This window comes from Bubalus bubalis, chromosome 2 (genome assembly GCF_019923935.1).
Source record: "Bubalus bubalis isolate 160015118507 breed Murrah chromosome 2, NDDB_SH_1, whole genome shotgun sequence".
Taxonomy (NCBI): domain Eukaryota; kingdom Metazoa; phylum Chordata; class Mammalia; order Artiodactyla; family Bovidae; genus Bubalus; species Bubalus bubalis.
In genome coordinates this window covers 25,098,858-25,117,564 of record NC_059158.1, presented here as the reverse complement: position 1 = coordinate 25,117,564, position 18,707 = coordinate 25,098,858, and the positions used below count along the sequence as shown (strand labels likewise).

Below are 18,707 nucleotides of genomic sequence, written 5' to 3'. Positions count from 1 at the left end.
TTTGCTGCCAAAGGCTTTTATTGAGTCCCTGGTTTTGCCTAGGGCTCTGGTCAGGGTACCGGGCATGGCAGGAGTCCAGGCACCATCTTTCGCAGCTCTGGCTCGTCCTGGGGAAGCTGGGAGAGCTCCCTCACACCTGGCAGCCCTGTGTGCCATACTCCTGGAGGAAGCTGTTGAGCTGGGCACAGGGTGTCCGATGGCGGGTGCTCTGGCACATGCGCTCAGAGGGCATCTCCTCGATCCAGCTGTTCGAGTCCAGCAAGTACTGGGGGCTGAGGGCAAAGGGGTAGTCAGAGGGGTCAGCGGAGGGTCAGAGGCAGACCCTGAGGCACCTGGCTTCTGAGGGCACAGGGGACCGTTTCCCTTGAGAGGCGTGGACAGAGCAGAAGACTGAGGGGTCCCGAGAACTCACTCTCCCTTGAGGTCGTAAGTGGCCCCATCCAGACCCATGATCAGATATTCTTTCCCAGGTTCCAACTGAAGGCGGCAAGAGGCTCGGACCAGGAAGTTTCTGGTCTGATCAGCGGTGGCCCTGGCATCCTTGGCTGAGGGGTGAAGGTCCACAGAGTCATTCGAGGGGAAGAGGAGGGGTGGGACTGCAGAGGGCCGGGGGGCTTTGCGCCAAGCCTCCGTTTGACCCTCTCCACTTCCAGCGGGCAGGTGGGACTGCCTTCCTCTCTGTGGACAAGCCCAGGGCTTCTAAGAAGCTGAGGGGCTTTGAGCTCAGAGTGGCTACAGTTTCACTCTTCCAGGCACCAAGGCCCCAAAGCCAGACCTCAGCTCCCCAGTATGCCCCCCAGCCCTGCCCACTTATTGTCCCCCCTCTTACTGAAATGCAGGACTTGGGTGATACGGGTCTCAAAGAGGCGGAAAGCGGCCCTGCTGTCTTCTCGGAGAACCTTAACCTGGAAGCCTGTGGGGGGTTTAGGAGAAGGGAGGGAAGGTTAGTTATCCCGAGGCTAAGAGGACAGGAGGTCAGTGCAGAGTGACAAGGCTGCCCATGGGCCTGAGAGGAGCAGGCCAAATCTAAGAGACCTTGAGGGGGGGTCAGGGTCAGGGTCAGGGTCAGGGCCCGGGCGGGAAGACTGACCGTAGTCCACTCGGGGAGAGTAGCAGGCAAATTTCATCCGGTAACCCTCCATGTCCTGCTGCCCACGCTCCAGGGCCCGGCGCTGTCGAGGGCACTTCCCTGAAGTCAGGGGCCCAGGTGAGACTGTGTAGGCCCCAGCCACGCCGCCTTCCCACCCCTGATCCCCGGCCCAGTGTCTCACCCTCAGCACACTGGCAGACATCCGCAGAGCACAACGTGGACAAGAGTTTGCTCTTACGTGGTGCCCCATAAAACACAGAACACTTGTGCTCTGGAGAAAAGCAGAGAGGGGTGTTCGTTAGGGCACTCGCCTCTCCCTGCCTCCCCAGTCCCATGGACCCACAGGACTCCCTTGCCACCCTCACTGCCCCTAACCCCCACCTCCCGAGAGTCCCCGACGTCTCACCAGGGTTGTAGTAGTCATACAGGACGGCACTGGCCGGCTGTACCAGCCCCACGGGCACCTCCTGCACAGCTCCAAAGCCCACACACTCCCGGGAGGTGGGGACCTGCCATGGGGGCCGATGGGTGGAGGCACGTCAGGGACCCACCTCTGGGCCCTGCAGACCGCTATGATGGATTTGCTTGCCTGTTTGGTTCCGGTCGATCTTATCTTCAGTGTCCTTCACCATTTGTTACCTTCCAGCCTCGGGATTTCTAAAAACTGCTCCCCAAGGTCTCTGCTGACTTCACTGCCCACATGGTGACCTCACCCATCTCCGGGGCCTGAGCGGCTTCACAGAGGCTCACTTCATGGACACATCTTCACAAACCTCTCCCTACCCTCAGGGCTAGCTTCCAGACCACCCCTGATTCTGACCTGGTCATTTCTGACCTTCCTGCTTGTCCCTCACAGAGGCACAGGCCCCAGCGCAGGCCCTTCCCCTTCTCTGTGCTCTCCTGGGGCAGTCTCACTGCTCCCCAAACTGCAGGCGCGTGGCTCCTGAACCAAATGTTCAGCCTGATTCTTGTATTGGGATTTTTACAGGATGTATTACACTCTCCCAATTCCCACTGCCTGCCCTCCAAACCCACTCACCCTCTCCATAGCCTCACTGATACAACTAAGGCCTCTCTTGTCTCCTAGGTACCACCAAGTGCTAGCCCTCTGCCGCCCTCTCTGACCCGCCACTCATGTAGGCCCTGATCCCTCTCCTCATGGCCACACTGCTCCAGTCCAGCCTGGTATCGCACACAAGTTTCCTTCCTAAGCTGCACGGTGAGCTCCCTGACTTGACATCTTCCTCATTGTCTTCAACCAGACTCCTCTGCCTGGCTTCTCTAGCCAACAGGGTCTGTCCCCTCTGCACACAGGGCAGGGAGGGCCTCCCCGACCCACAGACACATGGCGAATGGATCACAGTATTAACACGCCTTTTTCACATTTCTCTCCAAAGGTTACAATAAATATTCAAAAAAATTTTGGAGGGCCATCAGAGAGTTGATAACTGTGTGTTAGTCAAATTCGGCCATGAGAAAGAAAAACAACAACTCTTCTGGGTCCACCATCATTATAAAAACAAAAACAAAACACACTTGAATATCAAAACGGGAAGTTCAACAACAAAAAAGCCGTCCCTCACGATGAATAAATTCAAATTTAAGAAAGGCGCTCTCTCAAGCCCTCCCCGGCTGACTGGCACTGGACCCAAAGCCACCGAAGGGGCTCAGCCCCGCCTCCCTGCAGGCAGCGGGGAACCTCCCTGGCCAAGGCTCTGACCCCCTCCTGTCCTGTCTCCCTGCTCACTCCACAAGTTCTCTCCCAGAGCAGTAGCTGCTGATACACCTGCCTCCTGGGAATCCTCCTAACACCAGCTCAGGAAACCCAGTGCCAGCTGTGCGCCCCTCTGTCACCCTCCTTGCTCACCGAGTCGAAGTACAGCAGGACGTGGGGACCCTCGGTCTCAAAGTGGCTCACGTAACGGTCGGAGAGGGAGGTCAGCTGTGGGGAACGGGAGCCGGGAGTCACAAGGAGAAAGCCCCCGGCCACCTGCACATGACAGGGCTCAGCAGCTGGGGCTGCTGCGGGGAGGGGGCGGGGCTCCTGGGGGCACAGGCGGCCCCTCTGGGTGGCTGGTCACACCTTCTCCAGGTCAGCCCGCAGAGCATGGAATCCACTCAGGAGGGTGATGTCCGCAATGGCCATGCCTGACAGCCCCACCTTGCCAGCCCGCCTGTGGAGACATGTGCCTGTTGTCTGCATCGCCCCCCACCTGGTGCCAGGCTGCAGACACCCAGCCCGGACCTCGGCCCCGCCTCCCTCTCCCAGCCTGGCAGCACCCAGACACCCAGGGCCACCCCAGGGCTCACCAGATGCACACAGTGTACTGCACCCTGGATTCCCGTTCCTCAGCTGCCTTGGGGGCCTCCCTCCTCCGGCGGTTCCTCCGACCGTCAAATAGCTGCAGGGGTGTCACGGGCCGGGAGTGGGCCTCGGGGTCATCCCCGGCTGGAGAGTCCTCATACTCGTAGTCCTCGTAGTCCTCCTCCGCCTCCACTGCGAGGGGACAGCACTGTGGCTCAGCCCTGGCACCACCCCCTCAGAGACCCACAGCCTGTGACCCCAACACTCACTCGTGTACTCGACGTGGCCCATGACCGTCACTTCAATCTGAAGATCCTGGCAGGTCGTGTTCGTCATGTCCATGACGTTGTAGCTGCGAAGGACCTGGTTCATCAGGGGGTGGGAAGGGGACATGCGGACACTTAGGGCCACAGGCCTCTCTGCAGAGCCACATGGAAGGGCTCTGGATCCCTTAGCTCCTGGGCTAAGAGCTTTGAGGCCTTCTGCCCTTTCCCATCCTGCCCCTGGACCTGTCCAGAAAAACAAATGGACTCAGGTGTTGGGTGACTGGGGGGTGCAGGGTCCTGGCATGGGGGCAAGCATTGTACAGAAGCACCGGAGAGGCTTTAATGGAAAGTTCAGGAAAGGCTCCTGGCCTAGGCTTGAAAGAGGAAAATGAGTTCGTCATGTGGGACAAGAAGATCCTGGAGGTCATTCAAAGCTAAGAGATGTGTGTACCTGGGAGGATCTGTCCCACTGGGGAGGAGGGCGGGGCTGAGGAGAAAACAGAGGCGGGGTTACTGGGGAGGTGGGCGGGGCTGGGGAGTAAGCAGAAGTGGAGTCACTGGGGAGGCGGGTGCGACTGGAGAGAAAGCAGAGGAGGAGTTACACTGGATTTGGGCGCGGCTGGAGAGAGAGCAGAGGAGGAGCTACTGGGGAGGTCGGAGAGAATGGGGGAAAGCATATGCGGAGTTACTGGGGAGGTGGGCTGAGCTACAGTGAAAGCAGAGGAGGAGTTACTGGGGAGGTGAACAGAGCTGGGATGAGACAGAGAAGTCTCCCGGGTCATAAGGCAAGGCTTAGCATGGTGGGGGCCGCTAAGATGGCCCCGGAGTGGCAGCTGTGCTCCTGCAGGGATGGAGTCTGTCAGCCAGACAAGAGACACAGGAGGAAGAGAAGGTTTGGGGCTCAACCACGTCAGAGATGCTCAGAGCTCAGGGGAGACGCTTGGCTTGAGGGGCCAAGTGTTTGAGCATCAGCACTGAGGGCTGAAGGGGACGACAGGTGCCCAGAAAGAGTGGAGAGCAGAGTGAGGGGCACCTGCCCAGGACAGAGCACAGGCAACCGCAACCCAGGGGCCTCTTCCTCCTTCCCAGACCATGAGCTCTGCCCGCAGGTCTCCCACTCAACACCCCAGCTTCACCCTGATGGGCCTGCCTGCCCAGTGCCACCAGCTCTCACCTTCAAGGTTCCTTTGCTGTTTCCTCTCACCTCCACGTTAATCTTGCTTCCCAGGGAAAACTTTCACAAGCACAAAAGGGAAAGAGATGTCAGAAGGGCACACTGTTGCTTCAACTTATCTCCTCCACCAAAATAACTCCACCTCCTCTCCCCACCTCTCTTCTCAACACTTTCTACCTTCACCCACATTCTCTCTCCACCATCTCCTAAACCCACTGTAGATTCTGCATGGATCATTTTCAGATCAGATAAATGAAGCTCAGAGGTTGGGTGACTTGCTACAGCTCACAGAGCCAGTAAGTCTTCCCACAGTTATCAGAAAGAGGGGCCGTGGGGATTCAGCAGGGGTAAGGAAGAGGGGATGGCTTCTGGCCTGGCCAAGGGAGGCCCAGGTGTCCCGGTCACCCAGGTGAGGGCACGGTTCACCTGCAGCTCCTCCTCCAGCCTGTGGACTTGGTGGTTGGTCAGCTGCAACACGTGGGACTTGAGCCCACTGCGGCCCAAGGAGCTCAGGGTCACGTTGAGCCCCTTCTCCTCGGTGGTGTGGGATGCAATCCAGTATGCAGACAGGGCGTCCAGAGCCATAACAGTGTCCTGGGGCAAATGGGCCAGGACTCAGGTACTCGGTCTCAGGACCAGCCACCCTAGAACCCCAGGACAGCCCCTACCTGGGTGCTGCGGAATCCCCCTTGGAAGCTGCCCTGGCGGGTCAGCCAGGATGCAGCCTGGTCGGCCAACTCAGCCTTGCCCTCCCATAGCAGCAGGTGTAGCAGGCCGTAGGCCGTGGTTTCAATCCACAGGGCCGGAGCCTGGGGAATGGGGTCTGCTGGGCTGTGTGGAGCCAGAGTGGGTGACAGGACGTTGCTTGGAGAAGTGGTGACTGAGCCCCAGTACAGTTTATCTGGAGTGAAAGGAGACCCACAGGTGAACAGGGGAGGATCTTAGATGTCTGGCCCTTTGACGCCCCCCCCCTTTAGTGTCTCCTGATTTCCCAATCACCCCTGCTTATGCTCTGATTCCCTCCGAGGGCCTCCATTCATTCCGTTTCTCCCTTTGGACATGCTCAGGGGTCTCAAGCTCTCCCAAGCCTCAGGTTCACCCCCTCACCACCGATGTCCTTGGCCATGGCCATGAGGTTGTTGTGGGCAGCTCTCCGCAGGTCCTCAGGGGCCTCGGTCAGCGACAGGGCGTAGGCCGTGATGGCGGAGGCATGGGAGCCCAGGAGACCAGAGGTTGCTTTCGCGCCCAAGAAGGTGTTTGCTCTTGAGATGGAATTTTCCTGGAAGAAAGTGTGTGGGGGGGAGAGGTCTGTGGACTGGGCTCCTGACGGGAAAGGGGATCAGCAAAGGGCAGACACATAGCTGCCTTACCACTCTCCTCAACTGCTCAGAATTTTTCTCTGGGAAGACCGCCAGCCCGTGGTGAAGGGCAATGACCACGAAGGCCGTGAGCGCCACAGTCTCATCACTTCCCACTAAGCCTCCCTGGTTGTAGTAGGAAGAATAGGGCGATCAACTGGGAGTGGGGAGGGGCAGGGCGACTCTTCCCTCCTGTGCCCTTGGCCCAGTCTCCCAGCCCCATACCTGCATGCTCCTATCCATTACTGGAAAGGGATCATGGAATGAGCCATTATCCCGTTGCTGGGACAGCAGCCACATGGCTGTCTCCTGCAGCTTTTCAGGTGAGCCGCCTACCTGATCCTGGGCCAAACTCAGTATCTTTAGCACAAAGGCCGTGAGCCTAGAAGAGAGGAAGGCATGGCTTGGGATAGCCACTAGACGCTACAGGGAACATGGGACCACTACTGGGGTTCCTATTTGCTCTCCCATAATAGCTGGCTCTGCCCCCACCAGCTTTGGCCCCTCCCATACACCAAGGACACTCCCCCAAACTCACCAGGTGCTACTGTCCCGATGTAACCAAGCCCCATAGGAACCATCTCTTTTTCGAAACTCCTGGATCCGCGTGTAGCCTTGGAAGGGAGAGGTAGCTGAGGTCACACCAACTCCCCCACTGCTGTGGCCAGGCCACACTCCCCATTTCCACTGGGGACCACATCTCTCTTCCCTGCTCTGACCACCCGGGCTGCCCAGCTTCCATTAATTGCCCTCTCCTGGCCCCCAGTCCTGCTTGCCGCTACACTCAGAACCTTTCTGGATGAGATCCATGGCACGGTCCTTGGTCTCAGGGGGCAGCATGCTCCACTGCTCCGTCTTGTCCAGGTAGCGGGAAGCAGCCAGTGTTGGAGCCAACAGGGTCATGGTTTGTTCCCCGCAGCCTTGGGGAAGCCTCAGGAGGGAGGCCAGGCCTCCTGGTGACAAGGCCCCCTCAGAGCCCAACACTTCCAGTGGATCTGAGGCTATGGGGAGGGACAGGATGGAGGGTCAGAGAGCAGGTCAGGGGGCCAGGGTCGGAGGGTCATGGAGTCTTGGGATCAAACAGAAGTGCCCAAGTTTTCCAAGAATCCAAGAGAGGCGCCCGGGAAGGGACTGGAGGACACGCCCACCTGTGACTCTAACGAAACTCTTGAAATCTCCTTCAGGGATAATATTAGGATCAGAGTTGCCAGGAATTTCCAAGGTCCGGCCTCGGGGGTCTGGGAAGATGAGGGGAGTCAGCGGTCTGTCCTGCTGCCCACGCCCTCTGTCCCCTCCCACCCCCAGGATTGCTGTCTTTGAGTGGAGGTCACTCACCCAGGGGGTTGAGTTCATAGACCATCTCCTCCCTGTGAAGGGCCCCTTCTCTCTGTGGAGGGGAAACGGAGCTGTGAGAGATCACACAGGCTACAGCCTGTCCCTCCCAGCCCACATTCCTCAGGACTTGCAGTTGGAACTTCAGGAACACAGTGGGGCCAGGATTGTGGAAAGTGCAATGGACCAAAGCATTGGGTTTGGGGGGTGGCCTCAGACCTCTTGCAGGGAGAGGGCCAGAGCAGGGGATGAATCTGGGAGCTGGGGACCTAGATTCAAGGGTGTTCCATTCACCTCGACTTGTAGAATCTTAGATATTGCATCCCCCACAGGGAAATCTAAGGATCCTCGAGCCACCACCTTCAGGGACACGGCAGCAGCTGCGATGGGCACCACAGAGAAGCCAACGGGCCGGGCAGAGCCCGCAGGCACCTGCACCTGCTGGGCGAGCCCTCCACCCCCGGCCAGGCACAGCCCCTCCACTGGGGACACGTGGACGCTCACCTGGGGGCAGGAAGACGGGGAGGGCCAGAGTCCCAGCCCAGTTAGGCTCTCCACCCTCTCCTGCCCCAGTCCCCCAACACCACCGTGCGCTCAGCCCCCAAGGGGCCTCACGGTCAGATCGCTATCCAGGTAGTTGTAGAGGACAGGCCGCAGCTCAAGCTGCTCAAAGCGGCGGACAGAGACTGGCAGGCGGAGGTGCATGTGGAATTCACGGAACACTCGGAGGCGGGCCGGGGTGGCCACACACAAGCCTGACGTAGAGTGGACACATATGAAAGGCCTGGAGGCATCACACCCAGGGGACCCCAGCAGTGAGGGGCAAGGCCTGCCCCTGGTCCCCCCACTTCCCACCCATATCCCTGCCTGCCATTGCTCTCTGGCTTCAGGCCCCATGCTCGGCATGCAGACATCTCCAGGTCTCTGCCCCTCCTTCCTGTACCAAGCGCTAAGGACCAAGCAGGGAGCCTCAGACCAGGGAGCATGGAAAAGGGAGGCCAGGGGCCCAGGCAGGGTGACCGCACCTGTGCTTTTGGACAGGCTCACACCATGGATCTCCCACGTGGTCAGAGAGTCCGGGAGCAGCAGTCGCAATCTGCAGTGGGAAAGGTGAGACTCTGGGTCTCACGCTGGGCAAGACCCCGACACAGCCCAGAGACAAGGCCAGGCCCCGCACGCGCCCTCACTGGGAGAAGCGGTCCACTTCTTCCACTTTCCAAAGCCAGTTCTCGGGGAAGAAGCTGCGCACGGGGATGTCATCCTCTTCGATCAGGTCCTCCTCCTGCAGGAGCTCCATGGCTGCAGGGACAGACCGTGGAGGGCGGTGAGGAGGGGGCCGTCCTGACCCTCCAGGGGCCCCAGTCAGTGCCCTGGCCCCACCCAGCTCCTCACCTCGGGCCAGGCCCACCTGGCCCCTGGTCCGGGCCTTCTTGCGCAGGCTTTCAGCAAACTGGCAGCAGGACAGGAAGGGCTCGCGGCAGGCCGGCTGCTGCACCCGGGCCGCCCGCTTCTCACAGGTGCGCGCCATGGGCAGCCGCGTCAGCCCGTCCTGGCAGCAGCGCTTGGCTACGGGGGAAGTGTACTGGCCCACTGCAGGACCAGGTGAGGGTGAGCGTGAGGCACGCCTCATCCTCGGCCCGACCTCTAGATGTACCAGGACTCACCCCGAGAGACCAGGAACTTGAGGGTGGTCAAAGCAGAGCACCTACCCCCACTCCTTTTCACCCCAGAACTGTGGTGTCTGGATTTCTAGCCCGGACACCATGCACTTGGTCAGTTGGGAGCAGAGGAGCCAACAGGCAGACCTGCATCCTGAGCCTTGGGCCCAAGTGGAGAACTGCATATGCCTTAGTTGCTCAGGTGTGTCCAACTCTGAGACCCATAGACTATAGCCCACCAGGCTCCTCTGTCCATGGAATTCTCCAGGCAAGAATACTGGAGCCGGTAGCCATTCCCTTCTTGAGGGGATCTTTCCAACTCGGGGATCAAACCTGGGTCTCGTGCATTGCAGGCAGATTCTTTGCCATCTGAGCCACCAGGGAAGCCCTAGAGAATTACATAGGCACCCTCAACTCACACTTCTCATGAATTGCCTTTTGGAAGTTCACATTTCTCTTTTTCCTAGACTTTGACTCCTTGGGACAGCTCAGACCTGGTAGAGAGCAAGATGCAGTCAGCAGGAGGGTGCAGGGCCTCCCCCTCCCCTCTGAGTCTCCCCTCCCAGCCCCAGCCCAGCCCTTCCCACCCCTCCTCTTCCTGTCTTTTCCCCTCAGGCCCCTCCTTCCTCTTTATCCTCCCACCACCCACTCCCCTTCCTCCTCTGTCCTCACTCTTTCTGATTTCAGTCCGATGGTCTCCATCAGAAAAGGCCAGACCAGCTGCCTTGAACACTTGAGGAGCAGTGTCTCCACCGCCGGGACCACAGCCAAGGTCATAGCTGTTCATAGCTTCAAAGACCTGGCCAGAAAAGGCAGAGATGCTGCAGAGACAAGATTGTCTGTGGCCACGATCGCATACTCAGCTGTAGGTGAGAGGGCAGGGTCCAGACAAATACGAGAGAGACACAGAGAGCGGAAACAGAGGCCACCGGGGCCAAGGCTCGAGGGAGGAGTGGCAGCAGTCCAGCTGAGTGAGTTCTAGTGGCTGGCCTGGGGTTCGGGCAGCAGGAGGATGAGCCTCGGAGGGAAAGGAGGATCAGAGAGAGGACCTGACCAACCTTGACCATGTCGAGGGGTTTGTGGGACTTGCCACCCACAGCATACAGGGCCGTGTCCACAGCTCCCAGGGCCACCAGGGCTCGAGACTCTGTTTTCAGGTTGAGTTTCACAGTGTCCCCAGGACGATACGCCTTGGAACTGTCCACGTTCAGCTCCAGCTGGCAGAGGTGGCAGGTGGGGGGCAGTCGGGGTGGGGAGAACTCGTTCAGTCTTGTGCATCCTCAGTGCACCCCGAACTAGGTCACCCCGTTTGCAGTCATGCAGTCTTCTCTCTTAATCCTCCCAGCACACGCACACACCCCATCTCTTCCGATGCCAGTTACCTTCCCCTCACAGCCTCCAGCCTGGACGTCCACTCGCAGGGAGTTGGCCACCGGGACACCCCCGTGATAGTAGAAGGCCACGAGGTGGAAGGAGGGCACCAGGTGATGGTCCACAAACACGGAAATGGAGGTCAGGTGGCTCCTGGGCTCTCGATGTACAGACACGATCTGGCCCCGGGACATGATCTGGAGGACAGCAGGCTGCTCCTCACTGCCCATCCCATGCCCTGAGGCCGCCACCCACCCTGAGGGCTCCTTCCTCTTGAGACTCTCCCACCCCATCTCCCGCTGTGGCCCCTCATGCGCACCATGTAGTAGAAGTAGGAGAAGCTCCCACTGATGCCCACGGCTTGCAGGTTTAGGTTAAGGGTCTCTCCGACTTTAAGAGGTCGAGGATTCTGCCACTCAATGGACAGAAACCCAGAGCTTCTGGACAGGGGCGCTTTCACAGTGAGACTGCCTACCGCAGGGTGGGGGGAGCCTGCAGACACCTGGAGAGAGGGCAGAGGTCGCAGGGTCAAGGGAAAGGGCACAGGCACTCAGCTTCCCCCCCTCTACCCACCAGCCTGGGAACGGTCTCTCCTAGCCCCCCACTCCCATGAGTGTGGGGCCTACCGAGAGCTGCACTTCTGAGATGGTCCGAGGAACACCAATGGAGACAATGACTTGGCCACTCCCATCTGTGTTCCGTTCAAAGTTCTGGTTTTTAGAAGTCGATCCAGAAAACAACTTGGCAGACACTTTGACGGGAATGCCAGAGGCTGGGGAGCCTGACATGTCACGGACCAGGGCCTAGGTAGATGAGGGAGGGGCAGAGGGAAGGGTGCAGTCAGTGAGACGCGGCCCCCTCCTGCCCACCACCCCCAGTGCCCACTGCTCATCCTCCCCCTTCCAGAAGAAACCTGCAGCAGGAAGGGGACCCCAGGTATAAGCTGCTGCTTGGTTTTGCTTAGATCCAGGGAGAAGGGAGATGACACGAAACGCCAGGACGTGAGCTCTGCCTCCTCCATCTCTCCTCCTGCAAGATACAGAGTGGAGAGAGGTGGACACAGAGACCAGGGAAGAGAGGAAAAGGAGGGCTGGGGGCGAGGAAGGGGTGCTCTAGTGTTTCCCTCCACCAAGGCTGAACTTTTCAGGGTCAAGCTGCCTCCTACTCATCTCTATGTTTCCTGAGGCCACCACAGGACATAGCACACAGATGGTGTATAACCCAGCTCTGCTGATAGACATATGGATGATGGATACATAGATGGATGGATTGGTGGATGGATGGAGGAGATGAGTGGATGGCTGGCCAGATAGATGGATTGATGGATGGATGGAGGGATGTGTTTTGGACAGAGATATAGATGGAGGGATGCATGGATGGATGCGTGGAATAAAATATATTCAGACAGTGGGAAGGTCACCTTTCCCAGAAACAGCTCAGAAATGCAGTTGTAGAGAGGGTCTTCTGGGTCTTTCCTGACTTTGTGTCCCAGTCAAGGGGAAGCAGGGTGGCATTGGTGCTAGAGACAGAGGGTCAGCTCGGAGGTCAGAGGTGAGGGTCCAGGGTTATAATCAGGGGAAGCCACTCACCTGGAGACTCAATAACGGCTGCTGCAACATACAGGCGCAGCCCTGGGAGGTCATCAGTGCTAATATTAAGCTTCTCCAGCACGCCCTGAAACTCAGCCTTTTGCAGGGAAATTTGGCACTGGCCATCCACCAGCTGGGGCAAAGAAGACAGGACAGAGAATGAGACTCGAGTCTCCCTCCTCATCTCCTCACGCCGCCTCACTCTCCTCACCCACCTCACGCACCTCAACCCTCCTTCCTACCTTGGTCTGACTCTCCAGGCCCCGCAGGAAAGTCTTTTCACCGTCCTCACCCAGGAGCCCAAAGCGCACATATGCCACCCCCTGCACCGGCTTTCCGTAGATGTACCTGCCACCGAGGAGAGATTCGGACGAGGGGCTGAGGGCTGGGGCAAGGGAGGGAAGTGGGGTTCCACAGCACATTCACACTGCATGCGGAGTCCTGGGATCAGGCCCAGTGTGAGGGACCATGTGCGAGGGGGAGTTACCTGGCCTGGATGATCACTTGGATGTCACTAAGAAAGCCAGGCATTGTCAGGATGTAGGGGTTTTCAGGAATGATCTTCACCTCAAAGTTGGGAAGAACTGACCCAGGGCAAAGGGAGGACAGATCAGATTCTTGTGAAAGGACCTTTAAAATATTATCCTCCCCTTGGGGTTGTGGCAGCCACATCTCCCTTCCCTGGCCCTGCACCCCCCACCTCTGCTCCACCCCTTCCTCCTTGCAGACAAGGAGCACTTGTCCCTCCCATCTCTAGCTCTCACCATATTTCTTCACCTCAAACTGGGTGCTGCTATTAGAATCCAGGCTGTCTGAGAATCGGGCTGAGATTTTCCATGTTCCTGGCCTGAGGACGGACAAGGGAGAGACTCAACCCACTCATGCAAGAGGCCCACTGACAGCCAGTGACCCAGAGACTATGGGGTGATCCAGGGGCTGAGGGAGCTCAGGACTGGACTATGTACTGTAGTTGGCCAGCTGGGGGAAGTGGGAGTTAGAGAAGTGTCAGTGGGGGCAGTCTGAGGGAGAGATGCTCACGCTGAGATGTCTGGGATCAAAAAGTTGTCCTGGAAGATGGAGGAGGGAGCAACCACTTCCCTTTTCTGCACGAGGAAGCCTTGAGAGTTCTGCAATGGGAGTGAAGCAGTCACAGCCACAGGCCAGTTCAGCAGCCCTGGCCCCTTAGGAAGGTCAGAGGTCGGGGGCTCACCTCCACCGTGACCGTGAGGATGTCAGTGGCCGGGCGCATCTTCTGATCCAGAGCAAAGACTCGGTAGCGAACTGGAAATGGAGGATGAGGAGGTGAGCAGGAGCCACGGGAGGGTGGGCCCTGGACCCCTGACCCCCTCCCAGAAAGCGAAGGGAAGGAGAACAAATGTTTGCAAAGCAGCCTTCCTGTGAGGGGCTTCGGGTTATCTCACTCAAGTGGCTGAGAAGGTATGAAAGGTGAAGGCCCTGGCGCCGAGACTCACCCCGCTGGCCAGGGTTATAAACGGGCTGGTCCGTCTGCAGAAAGAGGTGCCCCCGGCGAGAGGAGAACAACAGGTTGACACCCTGCATGTCTGTCTGTTTGGACAGAGAGTCCCTTAGCCATGAGGACTGCACCATCAGCTGCACCTCGGGGGCTCTGCGGAGGAGATGGAGGCGACAGACCCTGGCCTGTTCCTGGGGGATCTGGAAGAGAGGGAGAGGGAGTGGGTGAGAGACAGAGCAGAAGGGGAAAGACAGACTGAAACACAGAGGAACACAGGGCTGGGAGGGGGGGAAGGGAGCAGGGCGATGAGAAGACAAAGATGTTTCCAAGAAGACAGAGGAGAACAGGAGGTGGGGCGCTGGGCGGCACCAGGAGGGAGTAGGCCTTTACCGGGATGTTGAGGAGTATGAAGTCTCGGTCTGAGCTGAGGCTGAAATCCACCTTCGGGGAGCAGAGCTCATTAACATGGGATGGGTTCCTCAGGAACACGGATCCTCTCACCACCTGTCCTGAAGGAGCATCCTGGAGTTTCACGGCCACAGACAGGGGGACCCCTATGCGAACCACAGAAGGAGAAAACAGGAGCAACCTGGGAAGAACAGGTGCGAGTCAACAGCCAGCCTCCAGCCCTCCCCCCGAATCAGGACCCTCTGAGCCCACTCTCCCCTCGCCAGCCCTGGCCCTGTTCAAGCTCTCCGCATCCTGCCTCCAGGACCTGGGCTTCTGCAGAGACAAGGCGAAGAAGCAAGATGCCCAGATCAGCCCCCAGAGGAGCCTCATGGCTGGAGGACCCGAGGGGTTCAGACCCGCCTGCTCCTTTCTGGTTAACCCAGGGCTTGGAGCAGAGTTTTGACTCAGAGCCTTGCTCCTCCCCTGGCCCAGATAAGCCGGGAAACCACGTGACAAGCAAGAACTGCAACTGGCCCCAGACCCAGAACTGGGAGGGGGCACCCCGGACACCTGGGTCTCTTGAGGGAATCTGAGGAAATCATGGCCTGGAGAGAGACTGAGTCCTTCCCTGTTAACCCTCTCATCCCAATGCCCCGGGCCCCAGCACTACTGCCTGGGTCTGGGTGCCTGTGCATATAGCGTGCACACACATACATGTGCCCAGCAGGGCCCCGCGTGGCTCAGCAAATGGTTCAGACACACGGCTCCTTTCTTGGTCCCACAAAACAACATACTAAGAAACCTGTCTCTTACTGCCCATGCATGCAGGCTTGGTCGCTTCAGTCATGTCCAATCTGTGACACGAGGTGGGTAGCCCACCAGGCTCCACTGTCTATGGAATTTTTCGGGAAGAATACCAGAGTACCAAGAATACTGGTTTCCATTTCCTCCTCCAGGGGATCTTCCTGACCCAGTCTCCTGAACAGGCAGGTGGATTCTTTACCACTGAGCCACCTGGGAAACCTGTCTCTTACAATAACTCCCTCAAAACCTGAACTACATCAGCTTTGTGCTTTTAGTAGGCTCTAACAGAAATTCTGTTGTTTGGGAGATCAGACACATCCTCACCATCCCACAGGGGAAACTGACCTCAGTGTCCCTTATTCCTCTCTGATCAACAAGGTAAAGCTCAGATCCCACTTTGGCTTTATTTCTGCCCCTAAACGAGGTGCCCAAACTCACATGTCTCATGAAACAAAAGACATCCAGAAAACATCACAGGCAAGAGTATGTTATTTGTCAGATTCAATCAAAATAGGGAGAAGAACTCTGTACAACTTCCACAGCTTCCTTAGAAACCCCTCCTTCCTACCCCAGGCAGAATAGTGGCAGCACCTTGCTGCATGAAAGACAGCAGCCGTGGCCTTGGCAAGGTTTCTGGCTCCACTTCCGTGAAAGGTCAGAGAAGCCCTGGCCAAAACCCTAAACTGGGACACAGCCCAGGTCAACAGCAGCAGTCACATCTGCCGTGCTACACAGCAGCAAGCCCAGCACTCAACCTGGCTCCAGAACTTTCCCAAGGTGACCCTGCCTCAGTCTGGGCAGGGCAGCCTGTTGAGAACGTAGTACAGTGAGGCGGGCCTCTGGAATCAATGGGTTTAAGTGGAGAGGGCCGGCCCGGAGACTCTGGCTTCACACCTACCCTGGCTTCTCCCAGGCCCATGAACAGGCTCTGGCTGAACTGACCAAGAAGCAGGGGGCCTTGCAGGAGCCCAAGGTGACTGGCCAGCTCATTGACCTGCCTGAGTATTACAGCTGGGGGGAAAGAACTGACTGAGACCTGGAGCCAGATCCAGGTGAGCGCCTGTGAGTGTTGGGGGCAGGATGATGGACGGGGAGGAAGAGACTGGGACGCTCTGGGTACACCTGAACCTCGTCCCAGCATCTCTGTGACACTTCTTATCCCCTTTCTTCTCATCCTTGCTCTTTAGCACCGCATCATAGAGTCTGTGAATGGGCTGAAATCTCTCTCAGCGGTAAGGGTCGTGGTTGTGAATAATCAGGAGCATCACAACGCACTGGGTGTGATCCTTCAGGTGAGGGTGGTGGGAATCTGGACTCCAAGTCCGGAGGAAGCAGCCAGCCCCATCTCCATCTTCCCCACTTGGCGAGGAGCCATTTGTACTCAGCAGTGCTCTCATTTTTCCCTCTAGCCCTCTTTTCCTTCCCATCCCTACCACTTCAGGCTCGTCTCCTTGTCCTCTCCCCAAGCCCTGCCCCCGAAGTCTGCTCCGATTGCTTGACTTGGTTACCAGTCTATATGGCTGCCCCATGCTCCCTGCCTGAACTGGCGGATCTGTCTCTTCTTGGGTGTCCACTCCTCACACTGCCCTGTCCTGGCCTCCCCACATCCTCTAGGTCTCTTCGAACTCCACCAGCAGAGTATTCACAGCCCTGGTCTTGTGTGACAAACCCGTGTCTGAGGACCCGCGGGAGAGGGGGCCAGCCTCCCCAGACGTGCCCTACCCAGACGACCTCGTGGGATTCAAGCTGTTCCTGCCTGAGGGTGAGAGTGGACGGATGCCCGGGCTTTTGCCAACAGCACGGCTGAGGTGCCCGGTCTGAACCTGCTCTTCCCTCTTCTCAGGGCCCTGTGACCACACTGTGGCCAAGCTCCAGCCAGGAGACATGGCCACCATCACCACCAAAGTGCTCCGGCTGAATGGGGACAAGATCTTGGAGGACTTCAGCAAGCAGCAGCAACCAAAATTCAAGTCAGAGATGCTGCGGCAGAACTACATAAGACGGGGTGGCAAGGTGAGGTCAGGGAGGCTTCCCCAGGCCAAGAGGGGCTCTGCAGGAAGAGAAGCCCCTGCCCCAGGTCTAAGACCAGCTCCATCCTCAGGAAGGATCCGCCCTCTGCAGCCGTGACCACTACTGTCCAGGAACTGCTACGACTGGCTCAGGCGCACCCCACAGGACCCCCCACCCTCGACCCTGTCAATGACCTGCAACTCAAGGATGTGTCTGTGGTCGAGGGCGGGGCTTCAGGCCCAGAAGCTGGAGGAGCTGATCCGGGGGGCTCAGTGTGTGCACAGTCCCCGTTTCCCTGCCCAGGTTGGTCCCTGGATGTGAGCTTCCCAGCTGGAAGGGACGGCTTTCCCTCTCATCCCCTGCGGACTGGCCACCCCCGTCCCAGCCCTGGTCCTCAGCTCCCCTGCTGAGGTCAGGGAGGAGCCTCATGAGCCCTTGCCCTTGGCTCCTCGCAGTACCTGAAGCTGCGGGAGCGGATGCAGATCCAGAAGGAGATGGAGCGGCTGCGCTTCCTGCTGTCGGACCAGTCGCTGCTGCTGCTCCCGGAGTACCACCAGAGAGTACAGGTGGGGGGGTGGGGCTGGGCTGGGGGGCTGGCAGGGAAGCCGTCTGCCGGCTCCCAACACCCACCATCCTTGCAGGTGCTCCGAACCCTGGGGTACGTGGACGAGGTGGGCACAGTGAAGCTGGCCGGGCGGGTGGCTTGTGCCATGAGCAGCCACGAGCTGCTCCTCACCGAGGCCAGTACCGGGAGCTACTCCTTTCAGAGCTCCTGGGCAGGCGGGCACCTGCCTCGGTGCGACTCGGCCTTGCCTACCACGTACATGACCTCATTGGGGCCCAGCTGGTGGACTGGTGAGTCTTGCGCCCCAGCCTCTGGAAGATGACAGAGCAATGACCTCAGGTTGGATTTCCTCCCTCCTTGTGCTTCCCTCATTAGCAAAGCCCAGCCCCTCGCCTGTCTTCTGGAACCCGGGAACATATCCAGCCAAGTTCTGAGTTCTCTGGAACTCAGGAACCCGGCTCCAGCCTTGTCTTTTTCTTGCACAATGTCTCCACCACTTCTGGAACCCTCCTCCGCCTGCCAGAGACCTGAGGACTCTGTTCATCATTGCACACCTCCCCAGGGTGGGGATTGAGGGGCCCCGGAGGGCTGCCCGCCCTGGCTCAGGCAGGGTCACCTTGGGAAGGCTCGGGAGCCAGGATGAGTGCTGGGCTTGCTGCTGTGCTGAGGGTCAGATGTGACTGCCGCTGTTGACCTGGGCTGCGTCCCAGTGGAGGGGTTTGGGCTGTGCTTCTCTGCCCTTTCACGAAAGTGGAGCCAGAAACATTGCCAAGGTCACAGCTGCTGTTTTTCATGCAGCAAGGTGCTGCCACTATTCTGTCTGGGGTAGGAAGGAGGGACCTCAGGAAGCTGTGGAGGTTGGACAGAGTTCTCCATATTTTGGTTGAAATTGACAAATAAAGTTCTTCTGCCTGTGATGTTTTCTGGAGTCTTTTGTTTCATGAGACAAGTGAGTTCAGGCACCTCATTTAAGGGCAGAGGTAAACCCAAAGTGGGACCTGAGCTTTACCTTGTTGGAGAGGAACAAGGGACACTGAGGTCAGTTTCCCCTGTGGGACGATGAAGATGTGTCTAATCTCCTAAATGATAAAATTTCTGTTAGAGCCTACAAAAAGCAAAAAGCTAGTGTAGTTCAGGTTTTGCAGGAGTTATTGTAAGAGACAGGTTTCCCAGGTGGCTCAGTGGTAAAGAATCTAACTGCCAGTTCAGGAGACTGGGTTAGAAAGGAAATGGCAACCCACTCCGGTATTCTTCCCGGGAAAATTCCATAGACAGTAGAGCCTGGTGGCTACAGTCCCCGGCGTCACAAAAAGTTGGACAT

The 18,707-nt window shown here is 58.3% G+C and overlaps 2 protein-coding genes across 4 annotated transcripts; one reads left to right on the top strand and one right to left on the bottom strand.

The window, feature by feature from the left end:
* LOC102403881 (complement C4) lies at positions 1-14,491 on the bottom strand. Of its 2 annotated transcripts, XM_025267586.1 has the most exons (41): positions 14,333-14,491; positions 14,008-14,206; positions 13,616-13,817; positions 13,354-13,424; positions 13,182-13,270; positions 12,908-12,990; positions 12,631-12,727; positions 12,386-12,491; positions 12,144-12,276; positions 11,468-11,583; positions 11,181-11,357; positions 10,874-11,056; positions 10,566-10,751; positions 10,242-10,400; positions 9,856-9,982; positions 9,603-9,677; positions 8,918-9,115; positions 8,713-8,824; positions 8,551-8,621; positions 8,141-8,280; positions 7,820-8,029; positions 7,529-7,580; positions 7,342-7,431; positions 6,985-7,194; positions 6,732-6,807; positions 6,419-6,575; positions 6,206-6,319; positions 5,943-6,114; positions 5,504-5,736; positions 5,262-5,429; positions 4,836-4,895; positions 3,665-3,758; positions 3,401-3,587; positions 3,174-3,264; positions 2,958-3,032; positions 1,497-1,599; positions 1,272-1,361; positions 1,091-1,189; positions 830-913; positions 413-545; positions 1-272 (listed from the first exon to the last, which is right to left on the bottom strand). In XM_025267586.1, exons 1-41 carry the CDS (start codon positions 14,395-14,397, stop codon positions 131-133), a joined length of 5,229 nt encoding a protein of 1,742 aa, XP_025123371.1. In that variant the 5' UTR covers positions 14,398-14,491; the 3' UTR covers positions 1-130. The 2 variants fall into 2 exon arrangements, with proteins under 2 accessions (XP_025123371.1, XP_044784657.1); XM_044928722.1 differs by lacking the exons at positions 1-272; positions 413-545; positions 830-913; ... (2 more) ...; positions 1,497-1,599; positions 3,174-3,264 and having other exon boundaries at positions 2,982-3,032.
* A 2,163-nt stretch (positions 14,492-16,654) lies between these two features.
* Positions 16,655-18,301, top strand: LOC102403570 (helicase SKI2W-like). Of its 2 annotated transcripts, none has more exons than XM_025267769.2 (5): positions 16,655-16,824; positions 16,913-17,124; positions 17,277-17,387; positions 17,463-17,676; positions 17,872-18,301. In XM_025267769.2, the coding sequence occupies exons 2-5, from the start codon at positions 17,011-17,013 to the stop codon at positions 17,958-17,960; spliced, it is 528 nt and encodes a 175-aa protein (XP_025123554.1). In that variant the 5' UTR covers positions 16,655-16,824; positions 16,913-17,010; the 3' UTR covers positions 17,961-18,301. The 2 variants fall into 2 exon arrangements, with proteins under 2 accessions (XP_025123554.1, XP_044784732.1); XM_044928797.1 differs by having other exon boundaries at positions 16,763-16,781.
* Positions 18,302-18,707: the final 406 nt, after the last annotated feature.